This window comes from Bubalus bubalis, chromosome 14 (genome assembly GCF_019923935.1).
Source record: "Bubalus bubalis isolate 160015118507 breed Murrah chromosome 14, NDDB_SH_1, whole genome shotgun sequence".
In the NCBI taxonomy this organism is placed as follows: Eukaryota; Metazoa; Chordata; class Mammalia; order Artiodactyla; family Bovidae; genus Bubalus; species Bubalus bubalis.
Genome location: NC_059170.1, coordinates 8529530 through 8557345, shown reverse-complemented (window position 1 = coordinate 8557345; position 27816 = coordinate 8529530). Strand labels below are relative to the sequence as shown.

The 27816-nt window shown below is 49.6% G+C and overlaps 1 protein-coding gene across 2 annotated transcripts in view; it reads right to left on the bottom strand.

Annotated features, from left to right (window-relative positions):
- Positions 1-27816, bottom strand: part of CDH22 (cadherin 22) — a 141968-nt gene that overhangs the window by 56585 nt on the left and 57567 nt on the right. For both annotated transcript variants that reach the window (XM_006051397.4, XM_044927582.2), the window contains exons 2-3: positions 25483-26132; positions 12937-13231 (exon numbers count right to left, since the gene is read on the bottom strand). In XM_006051397.4, the coding sequence (XP_006051459.4) occupies positions 12937-13231; positions 25483-25734 (547 nt within the window). In that variant the 5' untranslated portion in view covers positions 25735-26132. The remainder of the gene's footprint in view (positions 1-12936; positions 13232-25482; positions 26133-27816) is intronic.

The following is a 27816-nucleotide window of genomic DNA, read 5'->3' as shown; positions in this document are numbered from 1 at the left end:
CTCCCTGTCACTCTCCTCTGCATGTTGCCCCCACCCCCTGGGCAAGACACAATGCTGGGTTGAGTGATTCCCCAGGGACATGGCTGAGCTTTCTCTCTCTCTCTCTCTCCCTGGCTGTCTCCTAGGGACTCCCGCAGCGATGATGGAATCATTTCCCCAATCTGGGGTTCTTTATTGCAGCCATTACAGTTAATGCAGATGCATGGGGATGGTGAAGGGTCAGTGATTCACCCCTGGTTCCCCAGGCCCCACACTCCCTCCCACCTCCTTCACAAGTCAGCAGCTCCCCAGAATCAGCAGACAAATGGGTGCCAGGCTTGTGGATGCTGTAGGACCACTTTGTGCCATCCCCCTAAGTTTAGCAGATTGCATTTTACAATGAACCATCACGGCTTTTCTCTCCTTCAGTCCTCATGCCAACTCGATGAGGTGGATGTGGTGACATGCTGGCAAATGTTTAACCATTGGCTCTGGGGGATGGAGGGGTGGGGATAAATGCCCTGCTTTGTAGAGTTTGCTGATTTCTATGGTGTAAATACTCTCACCATGGCCAATTTCAAACTACCAATGTGATATCAAGTGGCTTATGAAACTCCTGAAAATCAATATTTGGCTCTCATGAGCTGATACAAGCCAACTTCAGTCTACTCCTGCATCATTTCCATTTTACAGATGAGGAAACTGTTATGCACAGTGAAGGGTGACAATGTAAATTAATAATGAACAATAATGAAACCCATTATTACATAAATGTCTTCAATGATAATGATAGATTAGGTTTATTAAATAACTACCTTGCACTACATGTTATAATAAGCCTTTTATGCATAGTATCTCATGGAATTCGCATAATAGAGTCTTGAAGTAAGCTCTATTAAGATTTCTACTTTGCAGGTAAGGAAATAGAGGCTGAGTGAAGTTTAATAAAGAACCCCTTTTGTCTCAACTTCATCATCTGTGAAATAGGGGTACTCAGGACCATTATAAGAACTCAAATAGATTTCCTTGTTCAACAGCTGGGACAGTGCCTGGCTAAATTCATCTGGCAAGGAAATAGGAGAGGCAAGATTCAAACCCAGGTCAATATGATGTCAAAACACACATGTATCTTGCCTTATAAGGTAGTAGGGTGGGGATCAATAGGAGCAGAAGTAGACAGGCAAGTGAGAGAAGAGTCAAAGAAAGGAGAGAAAGAAAGAGCAGGAGGAGAGCAAGGAACTGGATTCAGGATTCTCCCTCCCTGGTATTTAGTTCAAGCCCAGACTTTCACACAGAGAAGGCAATGGCAACCCACTCCAATACTCTTGCCTGGAAAATCCCATGGATGGAGGAGCCTGGTGGGCTGCAGTCCATGGGGTCGCTAGGAGTCGGACACGACTGAGCGACTTCACTTTCACTTTTCACTTTCATGCATTGGAGAAGGAAATGGCAACCCACTCCAGTGTTCTTGCCTGGAGAATCCCAGGGACGAGGGAGCCTGGTGGGCTGCCGTCTCTGGGGTCGCACAGAGTCAGACACGACTGAAGCGGTTTAGCAGCAGCAGCAGCAGCAGACTTTCAGAAGCAGGGCTTCCATTGGCTAGATTGAGCCATTCGCTGTCCGTGGTGCTGCCCCCAGCCCTTCTGCTATATGAGATTAAGGGCCTAATTCCAGACTGATGTAGGAAGGATTGCCCAAAGGATTCTTGCATAAACAGGATCGCAGAACTTCAGGGCTCCATGTAGAATGTTGGATATGGAAAGGCTGCTCCTTGGGAGGCACAGAAACCAGTGGTTCTCAACTTGGCTGCACATTAGAATCTCTTAGGAGCTTTAAAATAAAACTGATGTTGAGCCCCAACCCAGATTAATTTAATAGCACTCCCTTGGGGGTGGAGCACAGGCAAGGGTATTTTAAAAGCCCCAACAGTGATTCTAAAGTGCATCCCAGACTGAGAACTGATGTCCTAGATGCAACCCCGGATTGAACTGATGAGGAAACAGAGTCACAGAGAGACTCAGTGCGTTTCCCCAGGTGAAGTCACTAGTAAGTGGTAGGAAAAGATTCCAACCCACGTCTCTGTAGCCAGCATGTCACCCTCCTGGACTCGAGGTGCCTGCACTGAGACTGACACACAAAAGGAAGCAGCAAGTATGACACAAGCCACCAAATCAGCATGAGAAGCTGGACACTCCTACAAAGAGATGCCCCTCGCAACTTCATGGAGACATGGGACTTCGGCATCAGAGAGTCCTGGGTTCAAATCCCACCACTTCCTCACTCTGTGCCCTGAATCAAGTCTTTACCTTGTCTGACCTTTTTCCTCACAGTTTTCCTCTAAGTCAGAGGGTCACACTCTGCCTCTCAGAGATGTTATGGGGATTAGAGATGATGGATTTAAGAGGCTGGTAAAGCCAAGCATTTAGTAAGTGCTCAATAAGAGTTTATTCCTTTCTCTTCTCTCTATATGGTCAGAAGATCCCTGGGGCTGTGTCTTTGCTCGTGAGTGGGAGACTCCCGGGCACCAGTATCAGGAGGGAGGGGGCTTGCACACCCTTCATTTCTAGTTTATCTGGGTGGCTCTGACATGGTTTATCATGGGTCCAGAACTAGAATCTATGCTCTGGCTCCCAGATCAGAACACTTTCTCTTCTCCCTTTAACCACTGCTGTTTATGAAATCCAACTGAGGCCCAGCCATGGGCCCCAGAACCCCAAGCTGCTCAGGGAGAAAGTGGTGCCATGTGGAGTGGAGTTCAGGGGTTGAAGACAAATTCTCATTCCAGCCCTGTCCTTGGCTCTCTGTGTGGCTATGGGACAACTACCCAACCTGACTGGGCCTCAGTTCCCCTTCTGTAAAATGCGGATAACACTTTATGCTTCCGTATCCTGGGTGAGGGAGACCCCTTGATGAGATGAAAGAGATAAGACGCTTTGGAAAAGAACAGAGTCCTCAACCGAGGTGACCAAGTGTCATTATTGTGAAGATGTTTGTAATTATTATCATCCTGTTTCTTCCCTACCTCCCTCTGCTGCCCTGCTGGGCCCGGGGAAACCCTTGGCTCACATTTAGCTTCTCAAACATTTATGAAAAATGAGTCCCACCCCCTGCTGCTGCTAGAACTGCGTGGAATGCTTTCTATTAAAAATTAAAAACCACTTGTCGAGTCTCTGGGAACATTCAGATTACACAGGAAACAAGTCCCTTCTCAAACCCCCCTCTTACCTCCCACCCCCTCCCCCCGCCCCTATCAACTCCCTCTTTGCTCATCACTTACAATGCCCGCTCACTGCACTGGCCTCAACTCCGCTTCCAGCTGCCCAATCAGGGCAGACTAATATAGATGAATGATACACAGGAGACACAGGAAAGTGGTTGCATGGAAAGGGGGGTCAGAAGATAGAGGGGGAGGAAGCAGGTCAAGAGACAAGGGACAGAGAAGGCGGCATATAGAGATGGGGTAAGAAAGTGGGTCAGAGGCTGAGACACAAGACACAGAGATGCAGACAGATGGACAGAGAGAAAGTGACAAAAACAGAAGTACCCAGATACATAGGGAGAAATTAGAATAGGGCTAGAGAGACGAGGGTCAAAGAGGCAGATATACATACATATATATATATATCGAGAGAGAGAGACAGAGACGGGGACAGAAAGAGGTTGCCATGGACTCACCCAGGCAGGCAACACTTGAGTGTGTGTGTGTATCTCATCTATCCCCCTAAGAAAGGGGATTCTTTTGTTTCAAATCGAGTCCCATTGACTCTTCCATCCTCTCCCCACTTAAATGGGACCCTCCGTGGAGTAGTCTGGTCACTTCGTTTATTTGGGGCAGCAACATTCTAAGTTTCTGCAGTAGCATCCCTCGGCCAGTTGCAGAAAGCAAACATTTTTGGCTTATGATTCAGTTCTATTCGGTCACCCAAGATATACAGAGCACCTACTATGTGCTAGACCCTGGAGGGTAGGATGCCACATTTGTCACCTTTGTACTCACGGACATGTGGGCACCGGGCCTGGCAGAGAGGGGCTGCTTGTGTTTGCTGAGGGATTTGTTGATGGGAAAGACAGAGAACAAAGTGAAGCCAGGGCCTGTGTTCCTCTCTGCCACCTCTCTCCACCAGAAACCTCCTGCCCCTTTTCTCCCCATCCTGGGCGGTGAGAGCCAGTGTCGTTGCTAGGCGAGGAGATATTGCACGTATAGATCTTCCTGGACTTTAATTAAAAACATCTTTAGAATGTGTCTCTGCAGAGGCCAGCAATTGATTCCTGGCTTGGGCCTGAGGGCTGTTGAGCCACACTCTCTCCAGCAGCAGGTGGGACAGTCAGAGGCTCCCAGCCTGCCCTGCCCTCCCCAAACAGGACCTCTGGGAGCACACTGCCCCCTGCCTTCCTCCTCTCCTCTCTGCCACTGTCCTCTCAAGCACGGGCCCTGGCAATCAGATAGTATGTCCTCCCGATTTTATTTCTCCCTCCCCTCTTGGGCCTCAGTTTCCTCAGCTGTAAAATGAGGGTATCTACACTTAACCCAAGAGAGTTCCTGGGAGGATGAAATGAGATTAGGGGTGTGAAAGGGCTTTGTAAGCTCTAAAGTCCTGTGCACACTAAAGAGATGGTTGCGACTGTTTCTCATGCCCACTGAGGCAAGTAGCTTAGGTTCTGGATCCAGGATCTGGGTCCAGTTCCGGCTCCAGCTCTTACTATGGAACCTCAGGTAAGTTACTTTATCTCTCTCCACATTTATCTCCTCATTGGTAAAATGAGGACAGTAATACCTGCCTTGCTTATTCCCCAGGACTGTGAGAATAAAGGGAAATAGCTTTGTGAAAACAGTGTTGGCTGATAGCTATTATTTAGTGGATGTCCCGAGAAGCGCAGACTGTACTACAAAAGAGTCTTTTTCCATCTATTAAAGACGCTGCTCACAGAGGGATTGCAATACACGGGAAAGCGGCTGTGGCAGGGCCCCTGTCCATTTCCACAGTCTGCTGAGCCCCAATCTCATGGTCCAGCAATGCCAATCCTATGGCATATGTGCCTCCATAGTCGCCTTCCTTTGCTCCCAGCAGACATCACTAATCGATTGTGGCATTCTTTTCTGCTAAGCCTGAATGAGACCTCAGACATCTTCTCAACATAGCCCTATGACCAGTTGACCAGAGTTGGCACCAGAGATGAAACTGATCTGCTAACACTTTAAGGACAGTGGCAGTATCTTGCTTATCTTTGCATCCTCACATACCTAGCGAAGGACCACATACATAGTAGGAACTATTATGTATTTACTGAATTAAAGCAACTGCTTATTTTTCTATCCTATTCAGGAGATATATATATATATATATATATATATATATATATATATATGTATATATATATATATATATATATAAAGTAGGCACTAATAACGGAGAAGGCAATGGCACCCCACTCCAGTACTCTTGCCTGGAAAATCCCATGGATGGAGGAGCCTGGTGGGCTGCAGTCTATGGGGTCCCTAAGAGTTGGACACGACTGAGCGACTTCACTTTCACTTTTCACTTTCATGCACTGGAGAAGGAAATGGCAACCCACTCCAGTGTTCTTGCCTGAAGAATCCCAGGGATGGGGGAGCCTGGTGGGCTGCCATCTATGGGGTTGCACAGAGTCAGACATGACTGAAGCGACTTAGCAGCAGCAGCAGAAGGTACTAATAAATGTTTGCTTAGTTGGGTGACTCATCTTTGAAACCCCTACAGACCCAAGTACACTGAAGGCCTTGTATATAATGGGTGCTAATAAACATTTGTGGATTTAACTCAATTACTTATCTTTACATCCCCAGCAGTGCCCAGAATAAAGTAGTGGGTAATAGATGTGTGCTGGATTGAACTTCTCATTTCTGTATCTTCAATAGTGCCAAGGATTTTGTCTTACATAGTTGGCATTAATAAGTAGGTGGAGTTGAACTGGGCATGGGAGCCCTGTGAAATTCCCTTGCTGTCCACTGGTCAGGTTCTGCCAGCCTACATAAGGGATCTGGGCCCCCCAACATCAGGAGATTATCTAGTCTAACTCTTCCATACCAAAACTCACTCCTTTGTTGATTTCACCCAGCCTCAAGTTTTAAATTCTCGCTTTGCTGATGACTTCCAAAGTGGTAACTCTAGCCCTCATCTTGCTTCTGACCTCCCGACTTAGAGATCTAACTGTCCCCTTGACAACTCCACTTGGATTTCTAGTAGACACCTCAATCTAAACATGTCCAATAAAGAACCCTTAATTTTGTGCAAATTTGCTCTTCCTGGAGTATTTCCCAGCTCAGCAATGGCAGTTCCATCCATCCACTTGCTCAGGTCAAAACCTTCAGCCTCATCCTTGTCTTCTCTCTCTCACTCCCCTCATTCAATCCCTCACAAACCCTGTTGGTCTGCATTCAACATACATCCAGAATCCAAATCACCATCACCTCCTGCCCCAATTACAGGTGTCTCCTCACCGATCCCCCTACTTTCACCTTTAACCCCTATAGTTTAGTTTCAGCCAACAAATCATCTTTTTAAAATATATGTTGGATCATAGAACTCCTCTCCCCACCCCCGCCCCGTCTTACTCAAAGCACAACCACAAAGCTTTCAGCAGCTACAAAAGTCCTATGTGGTCCAGCTTCTGGTATCTCTTCTGACCTCCTTGGACCCTCTCCCCTTCCTTTACTCCTCTTTTCAGCCACACTGACTTCCTTGCTATTCCTCAAACATGATAAAACACATTATGCCTCAGGACCTTTGCACTTGCTATTTCCTCTTCCTGGAACATTCTTTCTCTAGCTTAGTTTTTGCGGGTATTTTGTTGCAGTGCAAGAATTCTTTAGTTGTGGTGCAGGCTTAGTTGGTTCTTCAAGTGTCCCCGGAACCAGCAGCATCAGCATCAGCTTTGACAGCATCTTTGTTAAAAATGCCAACATTTCTAACAGCCCAGATGTACTGGGCTTCCCCGGTGGCTCAGATGGTAAAGAATCTGCCTGTTATGCAGGAGACCCAGGTTCCAACCCTGGGTTGGGAAGGTCCCCTGGAGAAGGGAATGGCAACCCATTCCAGGATTCTTGCCTAGAGAATCCCAAGGACAGAGAAGCCTGGCGAGGTACAGTCCATGGGGGTTGCAAAGAGTGGGACACGACTGAGCGGCTAACACTGAATCAGAAACCCTGGGGGTAGAGGGGAGCCTTCTGTGCTTTAACAAGTCCTACAAGTAACTTGGATGTACAATAAACTTTGAAAACCACTGTTTCACATGAACCTCACCAAGATGGCGGAGTAGAAGGACATGTGCTCATCTTCTGTGAGAACTCCAAAATTACAAGTCGTTGCTGAACAACCATTGACAGGAGAATGTTGGATCCCACCAAAAAAAAAAAAAAAAAAGATACACCACGTCCAATGGCAAAGGAGAAGCCCCAGCAAGATGGTAGGAGGGGCAAAATCACATTTAGAATCAAACCCCATATCCACCAGAGACACTTGGAGGGCTCAAACAAACCTTGTGCACACCAGGACCCAGAGACCCCACGGAAACTGAGCCAGAACTATGTTTGAGTGTCTCTTGCAGAGGTATGGGTCAGCGGTGGCCTGCCGCAGGGGCAAGGGCTCTGGGTGCAGCAGACCTGGGTATGGCATAAGCCCTCTTGGAGGAGGTCATCATTAACCCACCAGAGAGCCACCAGAACTTACACTGGACTGGGAAACAGACTCTTAGAGGGCACAAACAAAACCTTGTGTGCACCAGGACCCAGGAGAAAGGAGCAGTGACCCCACAAGAGACTGACCCAGACTTGCCTGTGAGTGACCACAAGTCTCCAGTGAAGGTGTGGGTTGGCGGTGGCCTGCTGCAGAATCAGGGGCACTGAGTGCAGCAGTACATGCATGGGACCTTTTGAAGGAGGTCACCATTATCTTCATTACCTCCACCATAGTTTGGCCTCAGGCCAAACAACAGGGAGGGAACACAGCCCTGCCCATCAACAGAAAGTTGGATTAAAGCTTTACTGAGCATGGTCCCAGCCATCAGAACAAGACCCAGCTTCCCTCTCAGTCAGTCTCTCCCATCAGGAAACTTCCACAAGCCTCTTATCCTTATCCATCAGAGGGCAGACAGAATGAAAACCACAATCACAGAAAACTAACCAATCTGGTCACAAGGACCTTGGCCTGGTCTAGCTCAGTGAAACTATGAGCCATGCCATAGCCACTCAAGACAGACGGGTCATGGAGGTGAGTTCTGAGAAAACGTGGTCCACTGGAGAAGGGAATGGCAAATCACTTTAGTATTCTTGCCTTGAGAACCCCATGAACAGTATGAAAAGGCAAAAAGATAGGACACTGAAAGATGAACTCCCCAGGTAGGTAGGTGCCCAATATGCTACTGGAGATCAGTGGAGAAATAACTACAGAAAGAATGAAGAAATGGAGCCAAAGCAAAAACAATACTCAGCTGTGGATGTGACTGGTGATGGAAATAAAGTCCGATGCTGTAAAGAGCAATACTGCATAGGAACCTGAAATGTTAGGTCCATGAATCAAGGCAAATTGGAAGTGGTCAAACAGGAGATGGCAACATTGACATTTTAGGAATCAGCGAACTAAAATGGACTGGAATGGGTGAATTTAACTCAGATGACCATTATATCTACTACTGTGGGCAAGAATCCCTTAGAGGAAATGGAGTAGCCATCATAGTCAACAAAAGAGTCCGAAATGCAGTACTTGGATGCAATCTCAAAAATGACAGAATTATCTCTGTTCGTTTTCAAGGCAAACCACTGAGTATCACAGTAATCCAAGTCTATGCCCCGACCAGTAATGCTGAAGAAGCTGAAGTTGAATGGTTCTATGAAGACCTACAACACCCAAAAAAGATGTCCTTTTCATTATAGGGGACTGGAATGCAAAAGTAGGAAGTCAAGAAGCAACAGTTAGAATTGGACATGGAACAACAGACTAGTTCCAAATCGGGAAAGGAGTACGTCAAGGCTGTATATTGTCACCCTGCTTATTTAACTTCTATGCAGAGTACATCATGAGAAATGCTGGGCTGGATGAAGCACAAGCTGGAATCAAGATTGTTGGGAGAAATATCAATAACATCAGATATGCAGATGACACCACCCTTATGGCAGAAAGCGAAGAACTAAAGAGCCTCTTGATGAAAGTGAAAGTGGAGAGTTAAAAAGTTGGCTTAAAACTCAACATTCAGAAAACTAAGATCACAGCATCTGGTCCCATCACTTCATGGGAAATAGATGGGGAAACAGTGGAAACAGTGTCAGACTTTATTTTTCTGGGCTCCAAAATCACTGCAGATGGTGACTGCAGCCATGAAATTAAAAGACACTTGCTCCTTGGAAGAAAACCTATGACCAACCTAGACGGCATATTAAAAAGCAGAGACATTACTTTGCCAACAAAGGTCTGTCTAGTCACAGCTATGGTTTTTTCAGTAGTCATGTATGGATGTGAGAGTTGGACTATAAAGAAAGCTGAGCACTGAAGAATTGATGCTTTTTGGACTGTGGAGTTGGAGAGGACTCTTGAGAGTCCCTTGGACTGTAAGGAGATCCAACCAGTCCATCCTAAAGGAAATCAGTCCTGAATAGTCATTGGAAAGACTGATGCTGAAGCTGAAACTCCAATACTCTGGCCACCTGATGTGAAGAACTGATTCATTGGAAAAGACCCTGATGCTGGGAAAGATTGAAGGCAGGAGGAGAAGGGGAAGGACAGAGGATGAAATGGTTGGATGGCATCATCGACTCAATGGACATGAGTTTGAGCAAGCTCTGGGAGTTGGTGATGGACAGGGAGGCCTGGTGTGCTTCAGTCCATGGGGTCGCAAAGAGCCGGACACGACTGAGCAACTGAACTGAGAACTGAGTTTCACATAGCTCCTTGGTCCATTCCCTTGGTTCCTTCAAACCTTGTTCAAATGTTCTCTTATAAAAAAGGAAGACTGGTACGTTCCTACTTCCATGGTGGTTAAGAATCCGCCTTGCAATGCAGAGGATGTGGATTGAATCCCTGGTAGGGGAACTAAGATTCCACACGCATTGGAGCAACTAAGCCTGCGCCACAACTAAAGAATCCTTGTGCCGCAACACAATATCCGTGTGATACAGCAAAGATGCAGCCAAATAACTGAATAAATACAAAAAAAGAAAGGGCTCTCCTGACCCCTCTGTCTAAAATAGCACTCCCCCGATATAAGTCCCAATTCCCTTGGTCCTCACACTTACACCACAGGGTGTATTTATATCTTGACTTGTTTCTTTCTTTCCTATCTCTCTCCATGCCCTAAATGTAGGCTTCCTAAGAATCTCTGATGCCTGAAACAGTCTCTGGCACAGAGTGGGCACTCAATAAACGTCTGGGCATGAATGAGCCCGCTCTGTGCTCAAAGGGGAACCTGGGGCCCAGAGACGAGCAGGGACTTTCCCGAGGTCACGCGGGGAGCCAGGCTTCCTGACCGCCATATGTGGGACCCGCTTTGCAGTGTTAGGCTCAGCGTGGCTGGCGTGCCCCTCCTCAGAAGCGTGGCTCATTGGAGGCCCCCGGCACACTTCCTTTCCCTTTTAAGCTGTGAGTGGTTTAATTTGTGAGCGCTGCTGCCTTTCATGTCCCAAGCTGTGTCCCCGCTCCGTCTGATCTCCGATGCTGCCCAGACCCCGGTGCTGCTTGTCGGCCCCGCCCCCCTCAGCCCAGATCAGGAGGCTCAGTAATTGTGACTGATTTTCAAAGCTGCCTGGAGTCTCCGTAAGCACCCAAGTGTCGGATTTGCTTTTCCTTCAAAAAGTTGCTCAAATGCAATAAACTAATTTAATTTCTGCTTCCTCCTCCCACCTCCTGGGTTCCCCCAGCTTGTCCCACTTTTTCCTGAGAGGAATGTCAGATTCAGTGGACCAGGAGACGGGGATGGGGCAGGGAGGGGATTCCTTGTGGCTGGGCTCATCAAGCTGGGGGCTGGATCAGCCTCCTACTCTCTGGGTGACCTTGAATGAGTCCTTGCCCTTTTCTCGGTCACTTTTCCAATGAGTGACACAAGAACCTTGCCACTCCAAAAGCCTGGGAGCCCAGCACAATGACCTGCTTGGTCATTCACTTGCTATGTGACTGTGGGTCACATCATCTCCTCTCTCTGAGCCTTGGTGTTTCCATCTGTTCAATGGGGATGCTGACATCAGTCCTGCCACCTCTCAGAGTCAAAGTGAGAGTGAAGTGGTGATGGGCAAGCCAGCATGGGGGATATGGGGCTATACCTCCCTCTGGACCCCTCATTCCCATCCACTCTCCACCCCGAGGCAGAGGGAAGCTTCCAAAATGCAAGTCTGCCCACTTACTTCCTTGCTTAAGCTTTTCCCAGACTACCTGCTTCCCTCAAGTCCTTTGCATGAGTCCAGTTTCCTCCTCTAGCCTCATCTCTCGCTACCTTTCTGGCTTTTCCATGTGGAAATGTGCAGTTCAGTTTTGGGTGAAGAGAGACAGGGCTACATCTCTTTTGGCCAGAGTTTGAGTCCAGGAGTGAGGGCTGCTGGACTTGGGAAATCAGAGGCTTCATAAGCTACCTCTGACTTGCAGTATGACCTGGGACCCGTCACGGCTCTTCTGAGCCTCAGTTTCCCCACTTGCAAAACTGATTTCTAAGTACTCTCTGGGTTTCTGCCATGGACAACCTCCAAATTTACCTCTCTAGCTCAGACCTTGCAGCTGAAACTGGATACTGAACTGCCTTTTTCAAGATGTCTCCTTGGCTTTCTAATAAATACTTTCAACTTAGTTCATCTAACCAAACTCACGATTTCCCTCCATCCCCACAAATCTGTTTCTCCCATCTCAGTAAATGGAGATTCCATCTATTTAATTGCCCAGGTCAAAATCTCAGTAGTCATCCTTGAATTTTCTTTCTCTCACACCCCACATCCAATCCATTAGCAAATGCTTTCAGCTCTACTTTCGAAATATATCTAGAAGCCGACCTCTTTTCAGTACTCTTACTGGTACCACCTTGTTCCAAGCTACCATCATTTCCTGCCTAGGTAATTGCAATATCCTTGTCAACAAGCTATCTGTTTCTGCCTTTCCCCCACCTCTCCATCTAATCTTCATGGAACAGCCACAGGATCCTGTTCAAATTAAGTCATATCATGTCACTCTTCTGAACAAGCCCCTCCACTAACTTCCCAGCTTGCTGAGCATAAAAGGCAAAACCTTGACTATGATCACATGGCTGCCTGATCTGGTCTCCTCTCTGCTTCCCCTCAGAGGGAATTTCAGCCTTGGGACCTTTGCTTATACTGTTCCCACTGCCTGGAATGCTGTTCCCTGGGCTCAGGCTCTCACTTCTTTCGAGTCTTTGCTTCAGTGTCTTCTTCCCAGCCCCAGGATTGGTTTGTTAACTTGCTTTCTGCATGTCTTCCTTGACCAGAATAGCCCTTCCATAAGAGCAGAGAGGCTGGTCTGCCTCCTCCTTGCTGTGTCCCCAGTGCCTACGCATATTTGTTAGATGAATGAATGCATTCATTCAGCAGACACATGACCTGTCAAACACACGCACGGGTCTTAAAGGCCATGCACATGTGCACAGGGTGAGAATACAGTATGCACAGCAGACAACGCCAGCACACCAGTGTGTGTGTGTGTGAACACGAACCCACACCCACATTCACACCCCGCCATTCCCTGTTCTCCCACCATCCTTTGCGCTCACCATTTTCTCTGGTGGGGAAGCTGGTAGTGGCCGGCTTGCTCCTCAGCCCATGACTCCAGTTTCTATCAGGAGCCCTGGGCTAAGTGATTATCCAGGACTGTGCCTGGGCACCTGGGCTCACAGCTGTACCCTGACTCCCCTCCCCCCAGCAGGCTCCTCTCTCAACCCGGCCACTCCCCTTCCCCTCTTGCTGACTCACCCCACCCCCCGGAGCCCACCGCCCACCTGTGGGTGAGAGCTCGGCCACGCTGCCAATGTAGGGGCCATGCAGGAAGCGAGGCTCGCTGTCATTGATGTCCTGCACCTTGATGATGAACTCCGACTCGGGCTCCAGCAGGCGGTTGGTGGCACGGTCCCGAGCTTGAGCCCGCAGCGTGTAGAAGGTCTTCTGTTCCCGGTCCAGGCGCTCCATGGCGTGGATGTCACCTGTCAGCTCATCAATCAGGAAGATGGTCCCAGCACCCTCACCTGAGATGGTGTACTTGATGGCCCCGTCACCCTCGTCTGAGTCTGAGTGGATCTGGGGAGGCAGGGAGGAAGGCAGAATGGAGGCCAGGGTGGGAGCTCCTTTTGGCGCCCCACTCCCCCAGCAAGTCCCACTGGGAGCCTGTTCCTAAGCACATCTCTTCTGGCCCATTCTTCAGTGAAGACACTGAGGCTGGGGAAACCAAACGTCATCCCAGTCCCAGGCCTCACTGTCTGGTCTGGCATGTTTCACTAGCCCTCCACGGCTCTTCCTGCTATAGCCCTGCCCCTGTAATCGACCTTCCCCTCTGTGGCCAGAGATATCAGCCTCAGAGGCAGATCTGAACAGGTCCTCCCCTGCATGCAATCTTCTATGGTTCCCTATCACCCTTACAAAGAAGTCACAGCCACCTCCACACCTCTCTGCTTCTTCTTTGCGTGTCCTGCCTTATTTCTCTATCTACTGAAAGTCTCCTCATCCTGCAAGGCTTGCCACATCTTGCAAGTTTAAATGCCACCTCTTCTCAAAAGCTTTTTTTTGGACCCACCCCCACCCCCACCTCCATTCCACCTCCAACTCTGCCATTCCGCTCCAAGATCTTTGCAAGATGTCAAGCCATCGTTATCACGTTCGCTGTAGCCATGCTTCTCAAATCTTACTATGCATGCAAATCACCCAAGATCTTGGTAAAAAGCAGATTCTGACCCAGGGAGTTTGGAGTGGGGACTCAGAATTTGCATTTTTAGCAAATTTCCAAGCTGCTGTCCATGACCCTCGCTGGAGTGACAGAGATAGGGTCCCCAGGCTCAGAGCCCCCAGAAGTATCTTCTTACTTCTCTGGAGAGCAGTCTCAGGGCTTGGGATATGCTAGGGACAGGGACTGGAAGGACAGAGGGGAAAGGGGGGTGTAAACTGGAGGAGCACCCACCATGTGCCAGGCGGTGTGCTGAGCAATTTACATACTTATTTGGTGCAGAGAGCTTTAAAAAGAAAATTGCTATTAGAGTAGGTTTTGCTATCTTTACTTGGCAGATTTTTTTTTTTTTCATTTTCCTACTGAGGACTAGAGAGATGGGATGAATTGCTCAAGGTCAGACTGCTGGAGGAACTGGCCTAGTCCACAGCCTGGGCTTTCTCACTCCATCCTCACGCCTCCTGGGAGAAGCCCATGGTGGAGGGAAGAAGCAGTACAGCTTGGTCAAGCCTCAGTGCCAGCATCACCTCCCTGTGAGTTCTTGCACAAGTCACTACCTCTCTGGGCCTCAGGTCCCTCTTCTATAACATGTGGAGCATAATAGCACCTCCTCCTAGAGGTGCTGGAGGGTGGCACGCCTGCATGCTAAGTGACTTCATTCGTGTCCGACTCTTTGTGACCCCATGGACTGTAGCCCACCAGGCTCCTCTGACCATGGGATTATCCCAGGCAAGAATACTGGAGTGGGTTGCCATTTCCTCCTCCAGGGGATCTTCCCAACCCAGGGATCGAACACGTGTCTCTTACATCTCCTGCATCGGCAGAGGGGTTCTTTACAACTAACACCACCTGGGGAGCCCAAATGGAGGGCTAATTGAGTCTGAAGTCCACATAAGGCCCTTAGCACTTGCCTGGCACCAGATGATGTTTACAATATGTAACAGCCAGCCTGGCAGTGGCACTGCCTATGGAGTGGTACCACAGCAGAGCCCCTGCTGGTCCAGGTGGGAACACTTTGGATGCTGGATCACAGAGAGGTCCAAGGAACGGAGGGAGCCGAGGGGAGGGAGAGGAAACAGACTATTAACCACAGGTAGGGAGCCTTTTCACTATTTTAGCAACTGGTACAACTATACTGGTAGGTACTAGCTGAAAATCAGTCCTGCCCGAGACATAGTAAGTGTCCCATAAATGATAGCTATCATTATTATTATATTATTACTAAATGTTAGCTATATATAACTGAGATTTAATCCAGGCATGCTAAGCTCCAGAACCCAGGCTGTTTTCACTGCACCGAGATCTCCTGGGCAAGGAACCAGCAGAAAGACTGTTCTCCCACATAGAAACACCCAAGTCCTTATTCTACAACATCCAAATCTCTCAGGCAGCTCTGAGCAGAAGAAAACGCATCCGAGGAAGCCAGTGACCTTGGGCGGCTCTCTGCTGCTCTCTAAGCTTCCATCAAGATGGGGCATGAACAAGAGAAGCCCTAAAGGCCCCTTTCAGGCCAGGAGGCCATGTACCCCAGGCCACTCAGCAGGATAACAGGTGCCAATGAAGTCATCACAAAGAGGGATAAAAGCCCACCCTCTGCCATGCAGGAGGAGCCTGGGTATAAATTCTGCTGGTGGAACTTTGTGTCTGAAAGGTGGATTATAGAAGTGCCATTTGGAAGATTGAATGGCCCATAAACATTTTCATATTTCATTAGCCGATTAATGGGCATCTCTCTCTTTTTGGCGAGTCTGCTGATTCTCAGCAGAAATTGCGGGGAGTAAATGGAGGCGTCGGGTGGAACCTTTCCGGGTCCCCGTCCTGTTATAGATTGCCCCAATTAATGCCCGTCCTGGGCTCCACTGAGAAGCCTTCTTCCTGTCCAGTTACTGTTAATAGATTTCTCATAAGTGGCTGGATTGTAAAAACCTCATAACTCAGTTTAATACCCCCAATAAAATTATCTCAAGACATTGGCCCTGAATCATCGGCAGTGCTGGAGATGAGGAGACCTGTCTCTCCTGTTTGCTGTTTACGCTGTTCCTCCACCTCTGCCTGGAGGAGGTGGGGACCAGAGAGGGTGAATGGGTTCCCTTTTTGGATGACTTCACCCACTTCCCAGTCAGATCCGTTGCGGGTTTATTTAATCAGCACACACTCCTCCCCGGAAGTCTGGTGGAATAGATGCCATTTGGGGGAATGCATAACAGCGGTAATCTTATTAGTCTTCATCACCACCCTAATAAGAATGAAATGTCGTTCTTAGTTCCATTTATCAGATGAGGAAACTGAGGAACACAGAGGGGAGGTCATTTGTTTGGTCACCCAGCTAAGTGCAGGAAGCCAATCTCCTGAACCCATCACTCATGAATCTTGTGATCACACCATCTGTTATTTTTATCCCTCTGGGTCCGTTTTTCCACCTGAGAAATCGGATCAAGTCCTATCTGGCACAGATGCGGTGAAGACGAAACAGGTTCAACCCCTGGGTCGGGAAGATCCCCTGGGGAAGGAAATGGCAACCCTCTCCAGTATCCTTGCCTGGGAAATACCCATGGACTAGGAGGAGCCTAGTGGGCTACAGTCCATGGGGTGGCAAAAAAGTTGGACACAACTCAGCAACTAAACAACAACACACTCTGTAAGTGATTGTCTCCTTCCCTTTCTGTCTCCTAGGTCTCCATCACATCCCTGAAGCCTTTAACATTTTATCTCAGCCTCTGGCTAGGGATTGCCTACCAGTAAGGAGCAGAAAGGAGGGAGTGAAACCCAGTGATGATGTCATTGATATTCTTCCATGAAGTGTGACACAGAGCTCATGCTGGGGCCCAGGGGCTGCTCTCTGGGGACAGCAGAGTCGGACAGAGCCAGTCAACCTGTGGAGGAGCTAAGAGCTCAGAGCTGCAGATTTGGGCTGGGTCGGGGCTGCTTCCCACCCCCTACCCCCCGCCCGGGTCCTGGTTCTGGAATGGAGAGGGAGTGGACAGAAAATCTTGTCGGGCTAGAGTCCACAGGGTCACAGAGTCGGACACAACTGAAGTGACTTAGCACGCACACACATGCCAATCATTCTATCCCAGGATGATATTTCTCAAGAATCTCAGCTATGAGGCTGGAGGATGGGACTTGTATTTACTGAGCGCTTACTACATGCCAGATTGCAAGCCTCTGCAGAAGTCTAATTTAACGTTGTGGCAGGACTTCCCTGGTAGTCTAAGTGGTTAAGAATCCGCCTGCCAATGCAGGGGACATGGGTTTGTTCCCTGGCCCAGGAAGATCCCACATGCCATGGGGCAACTGCCATGGCCCATGTGCCACAACTACTGAGCCCACACTCTACAGCCAGTGAGTTGAAACTCCTGAGCCCACGTACCCTGGAGCCCGTGCACCACAAGAGAAGCCACTGCAAGGAGGAGCCCACGCACCCCATCTAGAGAGCAGCTCCCACTTGCCACAACTAGAGAAAGCCTGGTGCATAGCAGTGACGACCGAGCACAGCCAAAAATAAATAAATATAAAAGAAAACATTGTGGCCTATGTAAATGCCTCTCCATTTTCCAGAACAGACTGAGATGGTCCCAGGTCTGTCTGACTCCAAAGCACAGGTTGATCCCTCTGCAGCCTTTGGAATCTCGTCCACTTACAGGGCTTCCCTGTAGCTCAGTTGGTAAAGAATCCGACTGCAATGCAGGAGACCCTGGTTCAATTCCTGTGTCAGGAGGATCCACTGGAGAAGGGAAAGGCTACCCACTCCAGTATTCTTGGGCTTTCCTGGTGGCTCAGCTGGTAAAGAATCGCCTGCAATGCAGGAGACCTGGATTTGATCCCTGGGTTGGAAAGATTCCCCTGGAGAAGGGAAAAGCCGAGCAGGTCCCAACTGATCTTCTCAGTCAGACACAACTGAACGACTTTCACTTCACTTCACTTAGTCCGCTTACAACATTTCTGGTTAAGGAAGAGGGAGAAAGGAAGAGGGGGTGGGCTGGAGGGCAGTCATGGGGCTGCTTGGCTTCGACAGAGACCTGTACCACCCTGGACCCACAGGCCATGGTCATTGGTGGCCTTTTCAATCTGAGCCTCTATCTCATCATTTGGAAAAGGACTTCAAAATCAGAAGAGGTGATGGGCTTTGGATACAGGAAGAGCCAGGTGCCGGCGTCTGCTTTGTCACCCACTTGTTGCCTGGCCCCGAGTGAAAGGCTACCTTCCTCCAAGCCTCGGTTTTATCAACAGTAAATGAGGCTGACAGAGCTTCCTCAGAGTCTAAAGAGGCACTAGACAACATGTGGGAGCTCCTGGCACATACGAAGTGCTCACTGAAGACACCTTTCCTTTCCTCTTCTGGCACCTGGTCTCAAGAGAGATTGAGGGTCACCGAGTGCATCCATTCCCCCAGCTCCTGACATAATAACCATAGGCTCAAATCCTGACCCACTGGAGACAGGGGGGCCATTATGCAACATCTTCTTGTCTTTTATTTATTTTTTAAGTATTTGTTTTTTATTATTGTAAGTATTATTATTATATTATACTAATTATATTATTGTAAGTATTATTTTATTTTATTATTCTTATTTTATTTATTTTTATTTTCTGACCCTGCCACGTGGTATGTGGGATCTTCGTTCCCTGACCAGGGATCGAACCTGCATCGCCTGCATTGGAAGTGTGCTGTCTTAACCACTGGACCGCCAGGGAAGTCCCTCTTCTTGCCTTTTAGACTTAGCTCGTTTCCTCCTGCAGGCAGCCCTCCCATTTGCCCTCAGCCACGCACACTCCCCTCTGCTCTACACTCGCCTATAACACCTCTATATTGCAGTCTGTCTCCCCAGTTCTCATGGGGCTCAGGGGCAGGGACTAACTTTGGTTCATCTTTGTCTGAATTCCCCATGCCAGGCACACAATAGGTGTCCTTGACAACGTATGCAGAGAAAATACAGGGGGAGTGGAAGAGGTGAGTGTGTGTGTGTGTGTGTGTGTGTGTGAGAGAGAGACAGCAAGTGTGTATGTGAGATGGTGAGCTCAGATCAAGCATATGGCTGTTCATTTCCATTTCCCTTGTACCTAGGTTAGGCCACAGCACCAAACATTGAATACATGAATAATGATATATACAACTGTCATTGTGTGTGTGTGTGCTTAGTTGCCTTAGTTGTGCCCGACTCTTTGAGATCCCATGGACTGTAGCCCACCAGGCTCCTCTGTCCATGGGATTCTCCAGGCAAGAATCCTGGAGTGGGGTGCCATGCCTTCCTCCAGGGGATCTCTCCAACCCAGGAATTGAAGCCATATCTCTTATGTCTCCTGCATTGGCAGGAGGGTTCCTGACCACTAGCGCTTACCTGGGAAGCCCTGCAACTGTCATTAGAATTTTGCAACTGTCTTCCAGGATTTCTGAAGGATCCAGTCACTCTGTTCAATCCCAGGTACCCGTGAGCTAGACTAGGAAGGACAATCACTAGGCACACTTTTAGACCCTCTACTGTTACCTCCTTGATATTTCATAATGATCTTATGGCTCAGAGTTCATCCTCTCCCCATTGTACAGATTGGCAAACTGAGGCTCACAGAGGGCACACATCCTACCTAAAGCCACATAGCTAACAAGAGGCAGCCCAAGGCCTGTCTGCCTCCACATCTGGGTTCTTTTCTCTGCAGCTATTGGAGACAGCCCCGCAGGGGATTCCCCCTCCCTAAGCCTCAGCCCTGGATCATAAACAACTTGAAAAACACCAGAGTGATGGCTTCTCATCCTTGGGGGGGTGGTGCTGAAAAATGGGATTTACGAGGCCATTAATTACTTCCTCCTAATTAAATCAAAATTAAACGCGAGCAGAGGTACGTTTTCCTTATTAAAGACAATTAAACGGACAGTGCGGCTACGCAAATAAAACAAGCCCAGGATTTAAACGGAAAGCAAATCAAATAAAAAGCCTCCCCCAGAATGAGGGATCTGTTCATGCCTGTGCTACTCGTAAACCAGGAGTTCATCAATTTTCTTTAAATATTAGCAACTTAATTAAATCTGCTCTCCTCCCTACTTTAATCCTGCCGTATATCTAAAATAGATCTCACCGCCCACAGGAGTTGGTCATAAGTGCTGACCCCATAATTCTCTTTAAAAAAAAAAAAAAAAGAATTAAAAATCCTACAAAACCCACAGCCAGCTGACAGAAGCCTCAGGGGAAATTACAGTTCGGAAAAGGGATTAGTCAAAGTACCCAGATTGTATGGAAATGTTGGGAGGCCGCTCTGAGGGTGGGAGTTGTGAGAAGGTGTAGGGAAGACGTGGGCCCCCAAGCTGTTGGGGTGGGTGGGGGGGCAGGACAGCAGAGGGAATTGTTGGTGTGGGGCCCTGGTGACAACCACGGGGCCCAGTGGCTTCTGCAGGTGCCAACAGGAGCCTGGCGGTGAGTGATGGAGGAGGCGGCTGTAAAATAGGTTACCGTTGGGCGCCTGGGGTTCACTCCATGGATGCTGCTGTTGCTAAGCTACCTTTGGAATTCGACAAGGACGGATGCTCCCAGCGGCTCCCTGGGGCGGGGGACCGGGAAGCAGTGAATTAACTGAAACTGTGGAGAAGTCCTTTCTCCCTGATGAGTGAGAGAGTGTGGTATGAATGTGTGCGTATGTGTATGTGCATACACAACCACTTGTACAAATGTGGGACTTGGCTGGAACGGGAACAGGTGGTTTTCAAGAGGACGAGCTCATCTTCCCACAGTGAGGGGTGGGCTGGCGACCACCTCCCCCTACTTTGTGGCGAGAAATTAGCACATCAGGTTGCAATGAAGGCTTTCGGGATTTGGGGTGTGGGTTCATAATACCGGTGTATACTCAAGGCAGTGGGAATATCAGGCAAGATCCATCATAATAAAAGCTAATACTTACTGGGCACATAGAACGTGCTCTCCAGGTTCTTGGCATATGCTAACTCATTGAATCCTCACTGCAACTCTGAGTAGGTGCCAGGTACAGCCTCACTCAGCAGATGAAGAAACTTAGGCACAGAGAGGTTAAATAATGTGCCAAGGTCAGAAAAGGAGTCAGCAGCAGAGCTGAGACTTGAGCCCTGGCAGTCTGGCTCTGGTTGAACAGCAAAGTGAATCAGTCATACATATACATATACATATACCTATACATGTATAATAATATAAATACATATACATGTACATGTATATGTATAATAATATAAATACATATTCCAATAAACTGTGGAAAATTCTGAAAGAGATGGGAATACTAGACCACCTGACCTGCCTCTTGAGAAACCTATATGCATGTCAGGAAACAACAGTTAGAACTGGACATGGAACAACAGACTGGTTCCAAATAGGAAAAGGAGTACGTCAAGGCTGTATATTGTCACCCTGCTTATTTAACTTCTATGCAGAGTACATCATGAGAAATGCAGGGCTGGAAGAAGCACAAGCTGGAATCAAGATTGCCAGGAGAAATATCAATAACCTCAGATATGCAGATGACACCATGCTTATGGCAGAAAGTGAAGAGGAACTAAAAAGCCACTTGATGAAAGTGAAAGAGGAGAGTGGAAAAGTTGGTTTAAAGCTCAACATTCAGAAAACTAAGATCATGGCATCGGGTCCCATCACTTCATGGGAAATAGATGGGGAAACAGTGGAAAGTGTCAGACTTTATTTTTTTGGGCTCCAAAATCACTGCAGATGGTGATTGCAGCTATGAAATTAAAAGACGCTTACTCCTTGGAAGGAAAGTTATGACCAACCTAGATAGCATATTAGAAAGCAGAGACATTCCTTTGCCAACAAAGGTCCATCTAGTCAAGGCTATGGTTTTTCCAGTAGTCATGTATGGATGTGAGAATTGGAGTATGAAGAAAGCTGAGTGCCGAAAAATTGATGCTTTTGAACTGTGGTGTTGGAGAAGACTCTTGAGAGTCCCTTGGACTGCAATGAGATCCAACCAGTCCATTCTAAAGGAGATCAGTCCTGGGTGTTCTTTGGAGGGAATGAAGCTGAAGCTGAAACTCCAGTACTTTGGCCACCTCATGCGAAGAGTTGACTCACTGGAAAAGACTCTGATGCTGGGTGGGGGGGGGGGGGGATGGGGGCAGGAGGAGAAGGGAATGACAGAGGATGAGATGGCTGGATGGCATCACTGAATCAATGGACGTGAGTCTGAGTGAACTCCGGGAGTTGGTGATGGACAGGGAGGCCTGGCGTGCTGCGATTTATGGGGTCGCAAAGAGTCAGACATGACTGAGCGAGTGAACTGAACTGAACTGAACTGATACATATACATATACATCCCTGAACCACACACTATACCACCTTTCACAAGAAAAGGTGCTTTGGGCACATGTTTGCAAAGAAATGGAAACTTCTCTCTTCTCCCTGCACAGAGTGCTTTTCTGGAGGTGGCCTTGAGAGTAAGGGAGGAGGGGCTCTGGATGAAGATGATGGAGGGGGAAGATAACGTGGTCATGACAGCAGTGGGGATGCTGGGAGAGGCTGCTGTGAGAAGAAGGATCCCTGTGGCTGGGCACAGTGCGGGGCTCACAGAAGATGCTTAATGCAGGACAGTTCTGTGCAGCACAGGGAACTCTATTCAGTACTCTGTGATGACTTCTATGGGAAAAGAATGTAAAAAAGAGTGGGTAGATGTATAACTGATCCACTTTGCTGAACACCTGAAACTATCACAACGTTGTAAATCAACTATATGCCAATAAAATTTTTTTAAATTGCATCGGAGGAATTCCCTGGCAGCCCAAGGATTAAGACTCCATGCTTCCATGGCAGGGGGTGTGGGTTCGATTCCCAGTCAGGGAACTAAGATTCCATTTGCCCCATGGCCAAAAAGTTAAAATAAATAAATAAATAGGGTCAAGATATTACAAAAAAAAAATAGTATTAAAAAATTCACTGGGACAAGACCTGGTGTAAGTAGAGCCTCACCTCTTGGGGTTGGTTCTAGCACTGTGCTGGACTCACCCCATCTCTGCTGATCAAAAGTCCCTGGGAAGTTGAATGGCCTTGGCATGATGCTCATGATGTTCTTCTGGCCTCAGTTTCCCCTTCTTACCAGGAAGGGAGGTACTAGGGACCCCCATCACCTGGAGATGGTGGTTCAAGGAGACAGGGGTGGTGTTTGACTCATGACAATAATTGCTAGGTGGATGCAGATGGGAGGTGGTGAATGAATGAGCAGCTGGTTTCTCTCATCTGTTGGGGATGTGGATGGCTAAGGAGACTTTCTCAGAGCCCCAGCTGGCAGGCAGACAACACGGCCGAAGTGCTTGAGACCACCGCAGCTGACAGTCAGGTAGACATGTCAGTTATTCCCTGAGTTTCTGGGCTTTTTCCGGACCCAAATCTCTCTCCCAAGCTTGGAGGTCTTGGAGAGGTTTGGAGAATCAGCACATGGGTTTCAATCCTGGCTAAGCCACTTGCTCACTCTATGCCTGTCCTCTCTGTACCTCGAGTCCGTTGCCTACAAAATGGAATGATTTCTACCTTGCAGTTTAAGAGTTAAATTCTTCATATGGAAATAATGAGAAAACAACAATAAACAACCAGGGACTTCCCTGGTGGTCCAGTGGTTAAGAATCTGCCTTGGATCAAGCATATGGCTGTTCATTTCCATTTCCCCTGTACCTAGGTTAGGCCACAGCACCAAACATTGAATTATGAGTAATGAAATATACAACTGTCATTGCGTGTGTGTGTGCTAAGTCGCTTCAGTTGTGCCCAACCCTTTGCAACCCCATGGACTGTAGCTCACCAGGCTCCTCTGTCCATGGGATTCTCCAGGCAAGAATACTGGAGTGGGTTGCCACGTCCTTCTCCAGGGAATCTTCCCGGCCCAGGGATAGAACCCGCATCTCTTTTGTCTCCTGCATTGGCAGGGGGGTTCTTTACCACTAGTGCCACCTGGGAAGCCCACTTCACTCATGCACTATAGACATCTCAACTGCTGACAAGACTCTAAATAAGCCAGGTTCCATCAGGCCGTCAAGTCTTTTTATAGGCTATGCCCTCTTCCCATCAGCCAAAACTCCTACTCATATTGTAAAACCCAGCTCAGTCATTTAGAAAACACTTCCACAAAGCCAGCCAACAGATACCACTTAATGAATGCCTACTCAGTGCCAGGTGCTGACCTGTGAAGCTTCTTATGCACCAGGGTGTCTCTGCCTCTCCACCATTGCACCCATGAGGGGCTTAGGGATTAAAGGGATGAACAAAAGTCCTTCTCAGTTCCATATACTCTGAAGGCATAGACCTTCAGTCACATTAACCAACACTTACTCAGTTTGAGAAAGTAGCTTTCATTCATTCATTCATTCAATGAACAATTTGTGAGCAATGTCTGTGCTAGGCGCTAGGGATTTTATGGTGAGCAAAACAAACACAATCTAATAGGAAAGACATGCATTAATTGCATAATCAAACAAAAACACATACATAATGAAGTGTTATGAAAGAAAGATATGGGGACCTCAAGGGGCACATAACAGGGAGGTACAGCCACATACAGAGGGATCCATCCCAGATGGGTGTGATCAGGGATGGCTTCTCTGAGGAAGTGGCATTTCAGTGGAGACCTGAGTGTGAGATAAAGTCAGCAGCAGAAGGAGCAGGATGGGGACATCCCTGGTGGTTCAGTGGTTGGGAGTCTGCCTGCCAGTGCAGGGGACATGGGTTCGATCCCTGGTCCAGGAGGATCCCACATGCTGCCGGGCAAGTGGGCCTATGTGTCACAGCTATTGAGCCTGTGCTCTAGAGCCCAGGAGCTGCAACTACTGAGCCCATGTGCCGCAACCACTGAAGCCCACGCAGGCTAGACTGTGCTTCACGACCAGAGAAACCACCGCAACTTGAGAACAGCCCCCACTCTGCAACTAGAGAAAACCCATGCACAGCAAGGAAGACCCAATGCAGTCAAAAATATAAATAAAAAGAAGGAGCAGGATGGAGCAGTTAGGGGAGGCAAGTAATCTAGGTAGGTAAGGGGTGTGGGGCTGGCAGAAGCCTGTGGGGGCAGCAGAGGGACCAGGGAAAGGCATCAGAAGGGTGTCGTGGCCCAAAACTCAGAGGGAGTGTGGCAGATGAGGTTGGAGGAGCCGGATCTTTGCAAGCAGCGGAGCAGAATTTGAACTTGACCCCGAGTGCATGGGAAGCTATGAACGGATTTTGAGCATAGCAGGGAGACTGTGTGTGACATGATCAGATTTGCAAACTCCTTTCTACATTCTGGCCACCCGCTTCAGTATTCTTGCCTGGAGAATCCCATGGACAGAGGAGCCTGGCTGGCTACAGTCCATGGGGTCTCAAAGAGTCGGACACGACTGAAGAGACTTAGCATAGCATAGCATTCTGCATTCTAGCTGGGTCCAGCTACAAGTGGGACTGGCTTTCCGCCCTACCAGTCTTCTCTGCTCTAAGATGCGAAAGCAAGAGGGTCCAGAGAAGGATGCAGGGCAGGGATGCGAGCAGAGTGAGGATCTTGTGGTCCGCCCGCCCCATCAGGGGTTAGGAGGGGGTAGGAGGGAACTGGGATCCCTTGCGTCTGCCAGCGGGTGTCTCTGGGGTCCTAGGAGTAGGATGGCGGGTGCTGGGTCCCACTTTACCTTGCCCACGTACAGGGGCTCGGTGCCCGTGTACTCCTCCACCACGAAGAACTGGTTCCACACCCAGCCGCGCTTCACGCGGCCAGCGCCGGGCGCGCCGTCCTGCACCGACGGCGCAGGCGTGCCCGCCGCCCACAGGGCTCCCAGCAGCGGCGGCGGCGGCGGCAGCAAGAGCAGCAGGAGCAGCAGCAGCAACGCGGGCGACAGCGCGGCTCCCGCCCGGAGCCCCCGGCCTTCGGGCCGCGGCCTCATGCTTGGCCTGCGAGGGGCCCGGGCCCAGGAGCATGGACGGGAGGCACCAGGGTGTCGCCGCTCGGTGGCCAGGACGGAGCGGCGCAGCAGTCACATGGTGGGCTCAGCGCGGCCGCCGGGGCGCCGCCCCCGACGGGGCACCCGGACAGGCCCGCGGCCCTGATCGCCGCCCAGCCGCGGGGGCGCCCGGCTGGAGGGGAAGGGGGCGCGACCGCACCCGGGGCATGGACGGCCCCCTGAGGTCCCCGCCCGCGCCCCCCTGGCGCCTGCGCGGCTGGGTCACCAGGCAGCGCCTCGGCGGCTCCGGAGTCTGGGATGCGCCATGGTTCCTGCGCGAAGGGGTGCTGGCCGGGGCCGGGCTGGTCCTTCGGGGACTAGGGGCCGTCCCGCCCAGGAGCCTGTGAGAGATACAAGAAGACGTCAGAGGAGGCGCTCTGCGGGGACGGGGCGGATTGGGTCTATCTTTTTGTCGTTTTAGGTACCAATTAAACACCTGCTGTGTGCCTGGCACTGTGCAGGGTGGGACAAACAAGACAGAGTGGTCCCCGCCTTCTTGGGCCCAAGGTCTAGCAGTCCTGCCCCTCCCCCGCTCGCTTCCCTAGCCCGGGTGCTTCCTATGAACACCCACCACTCACCTCTCCTCCCCCAGCATCCCTTTTCCTCAGACCCCCTGCTCCAGCCCTTTCTTAGTGGTCCTGGGCCACCCCACGTGCCCACAGGGACAGGGACCTCTTGAGCTGCTTTTCCTGCCCGACCCCCACCTCCTGACAATCTCTGTAGCACAGCCCCCCTACCCCCATAACCCCCGGCCCAGAGAGGAAGCCAGCCCTTCTGGAAAAACTCCAGAGCTCCCAGGACCCAGCCTCCTGGGTGCATAGAGTCCAGCAGCCAGCCGGCCACCCCACCAACCCTCCAGCCCTCCATGGCAGCACAGAGAGGTCATTCCATCCAAAGCAAGAGCCCGGGGAAGGCCCTCTGACCTCAGGTGAGTCCTTCCACACACCCCCCCCACCCCCACCCCAGAAAACCTTCTTTTCCCGGAGACTGAGAGACAATCCCCCCACTTCCCCGGACCAGCACTGCCTCCCCAGATCAATCCATCTCTCCTTCCCGCCACCCCTCCTCCCCCCATCAGATCCTGCTTTCAGCCAGAAAGGATCTGAGGGACTAACTCCTACTCAAGCCATAATGATGAATAATGGCTTCATGTGGGTGTTTACAGGGGACAGCAAAGCTGCTTCCATGGAGGAGTTTCAGCCACTGAGAAGCGTGAGCAGAGGTGAATCCCCAAGTTCCCTTCCCACCCCCCCAACCCCCCCGCCCCCAGCCTAGTTCAATTCAACCACTCCATTCTGCTGAGCTTCCATTCTGGTCCAGGTTTGGGCTGGATGCTAAAACAAAGATGAAATAAGCTCACAGTTTAGTGGGGTGGGAGACAAGACCCCCAGTAATAACTTAAATGCTGGGTGGCATGTAATCAGGGCTATAAAAGGGGGTGCTACCTGACACCTGTCTGGAAGGCACAGGTGTGTGGAAGGATATCAGGGCTGCTGCTTGGAGGAGGGGGCATCTGATTGGGTGAGAAGAAAGGGATGGGCATTCTGGTAGCTGAGTGTGCAGCCAGGCTGGGGGTGATCTGGCTAGTTTGGAGAGGCGGGCTGGAAACATGAGGTGTGTGGAGCTAAGCAGAGAATCTGGGAAAGTGCCTGGCCCCAGCCAGGTCCACCTGTGGGCAAAGGAAGTGGCTGGAATGTGGGGGTGGGGGCAGAAGACATGGGCCTTGTGTGACCCAGGACCCCAGTGGGCAATTCTCATGCATTTTTAGGGGTCCCCAACCTCTGGGATCTAATGTCTGAGGATCTGAGGAGGAGCGGATGTAATAATCATGGAAATAAAGTGCACAATAAATGTCATGTGCTTGAATCATCCTGAAACCATCCCCCACCCCTGGTTCATGGGAAAATTGTCTTCCCTGAAATTGGCCCCTGGTGCCAAAAAGGTGGGGGCCCACCGCAGTTTAACTCGCTAAGTCACATGAGTCACAGCAGCTGTGAAAGTGGGCGTCTTATACCCATTTCACAG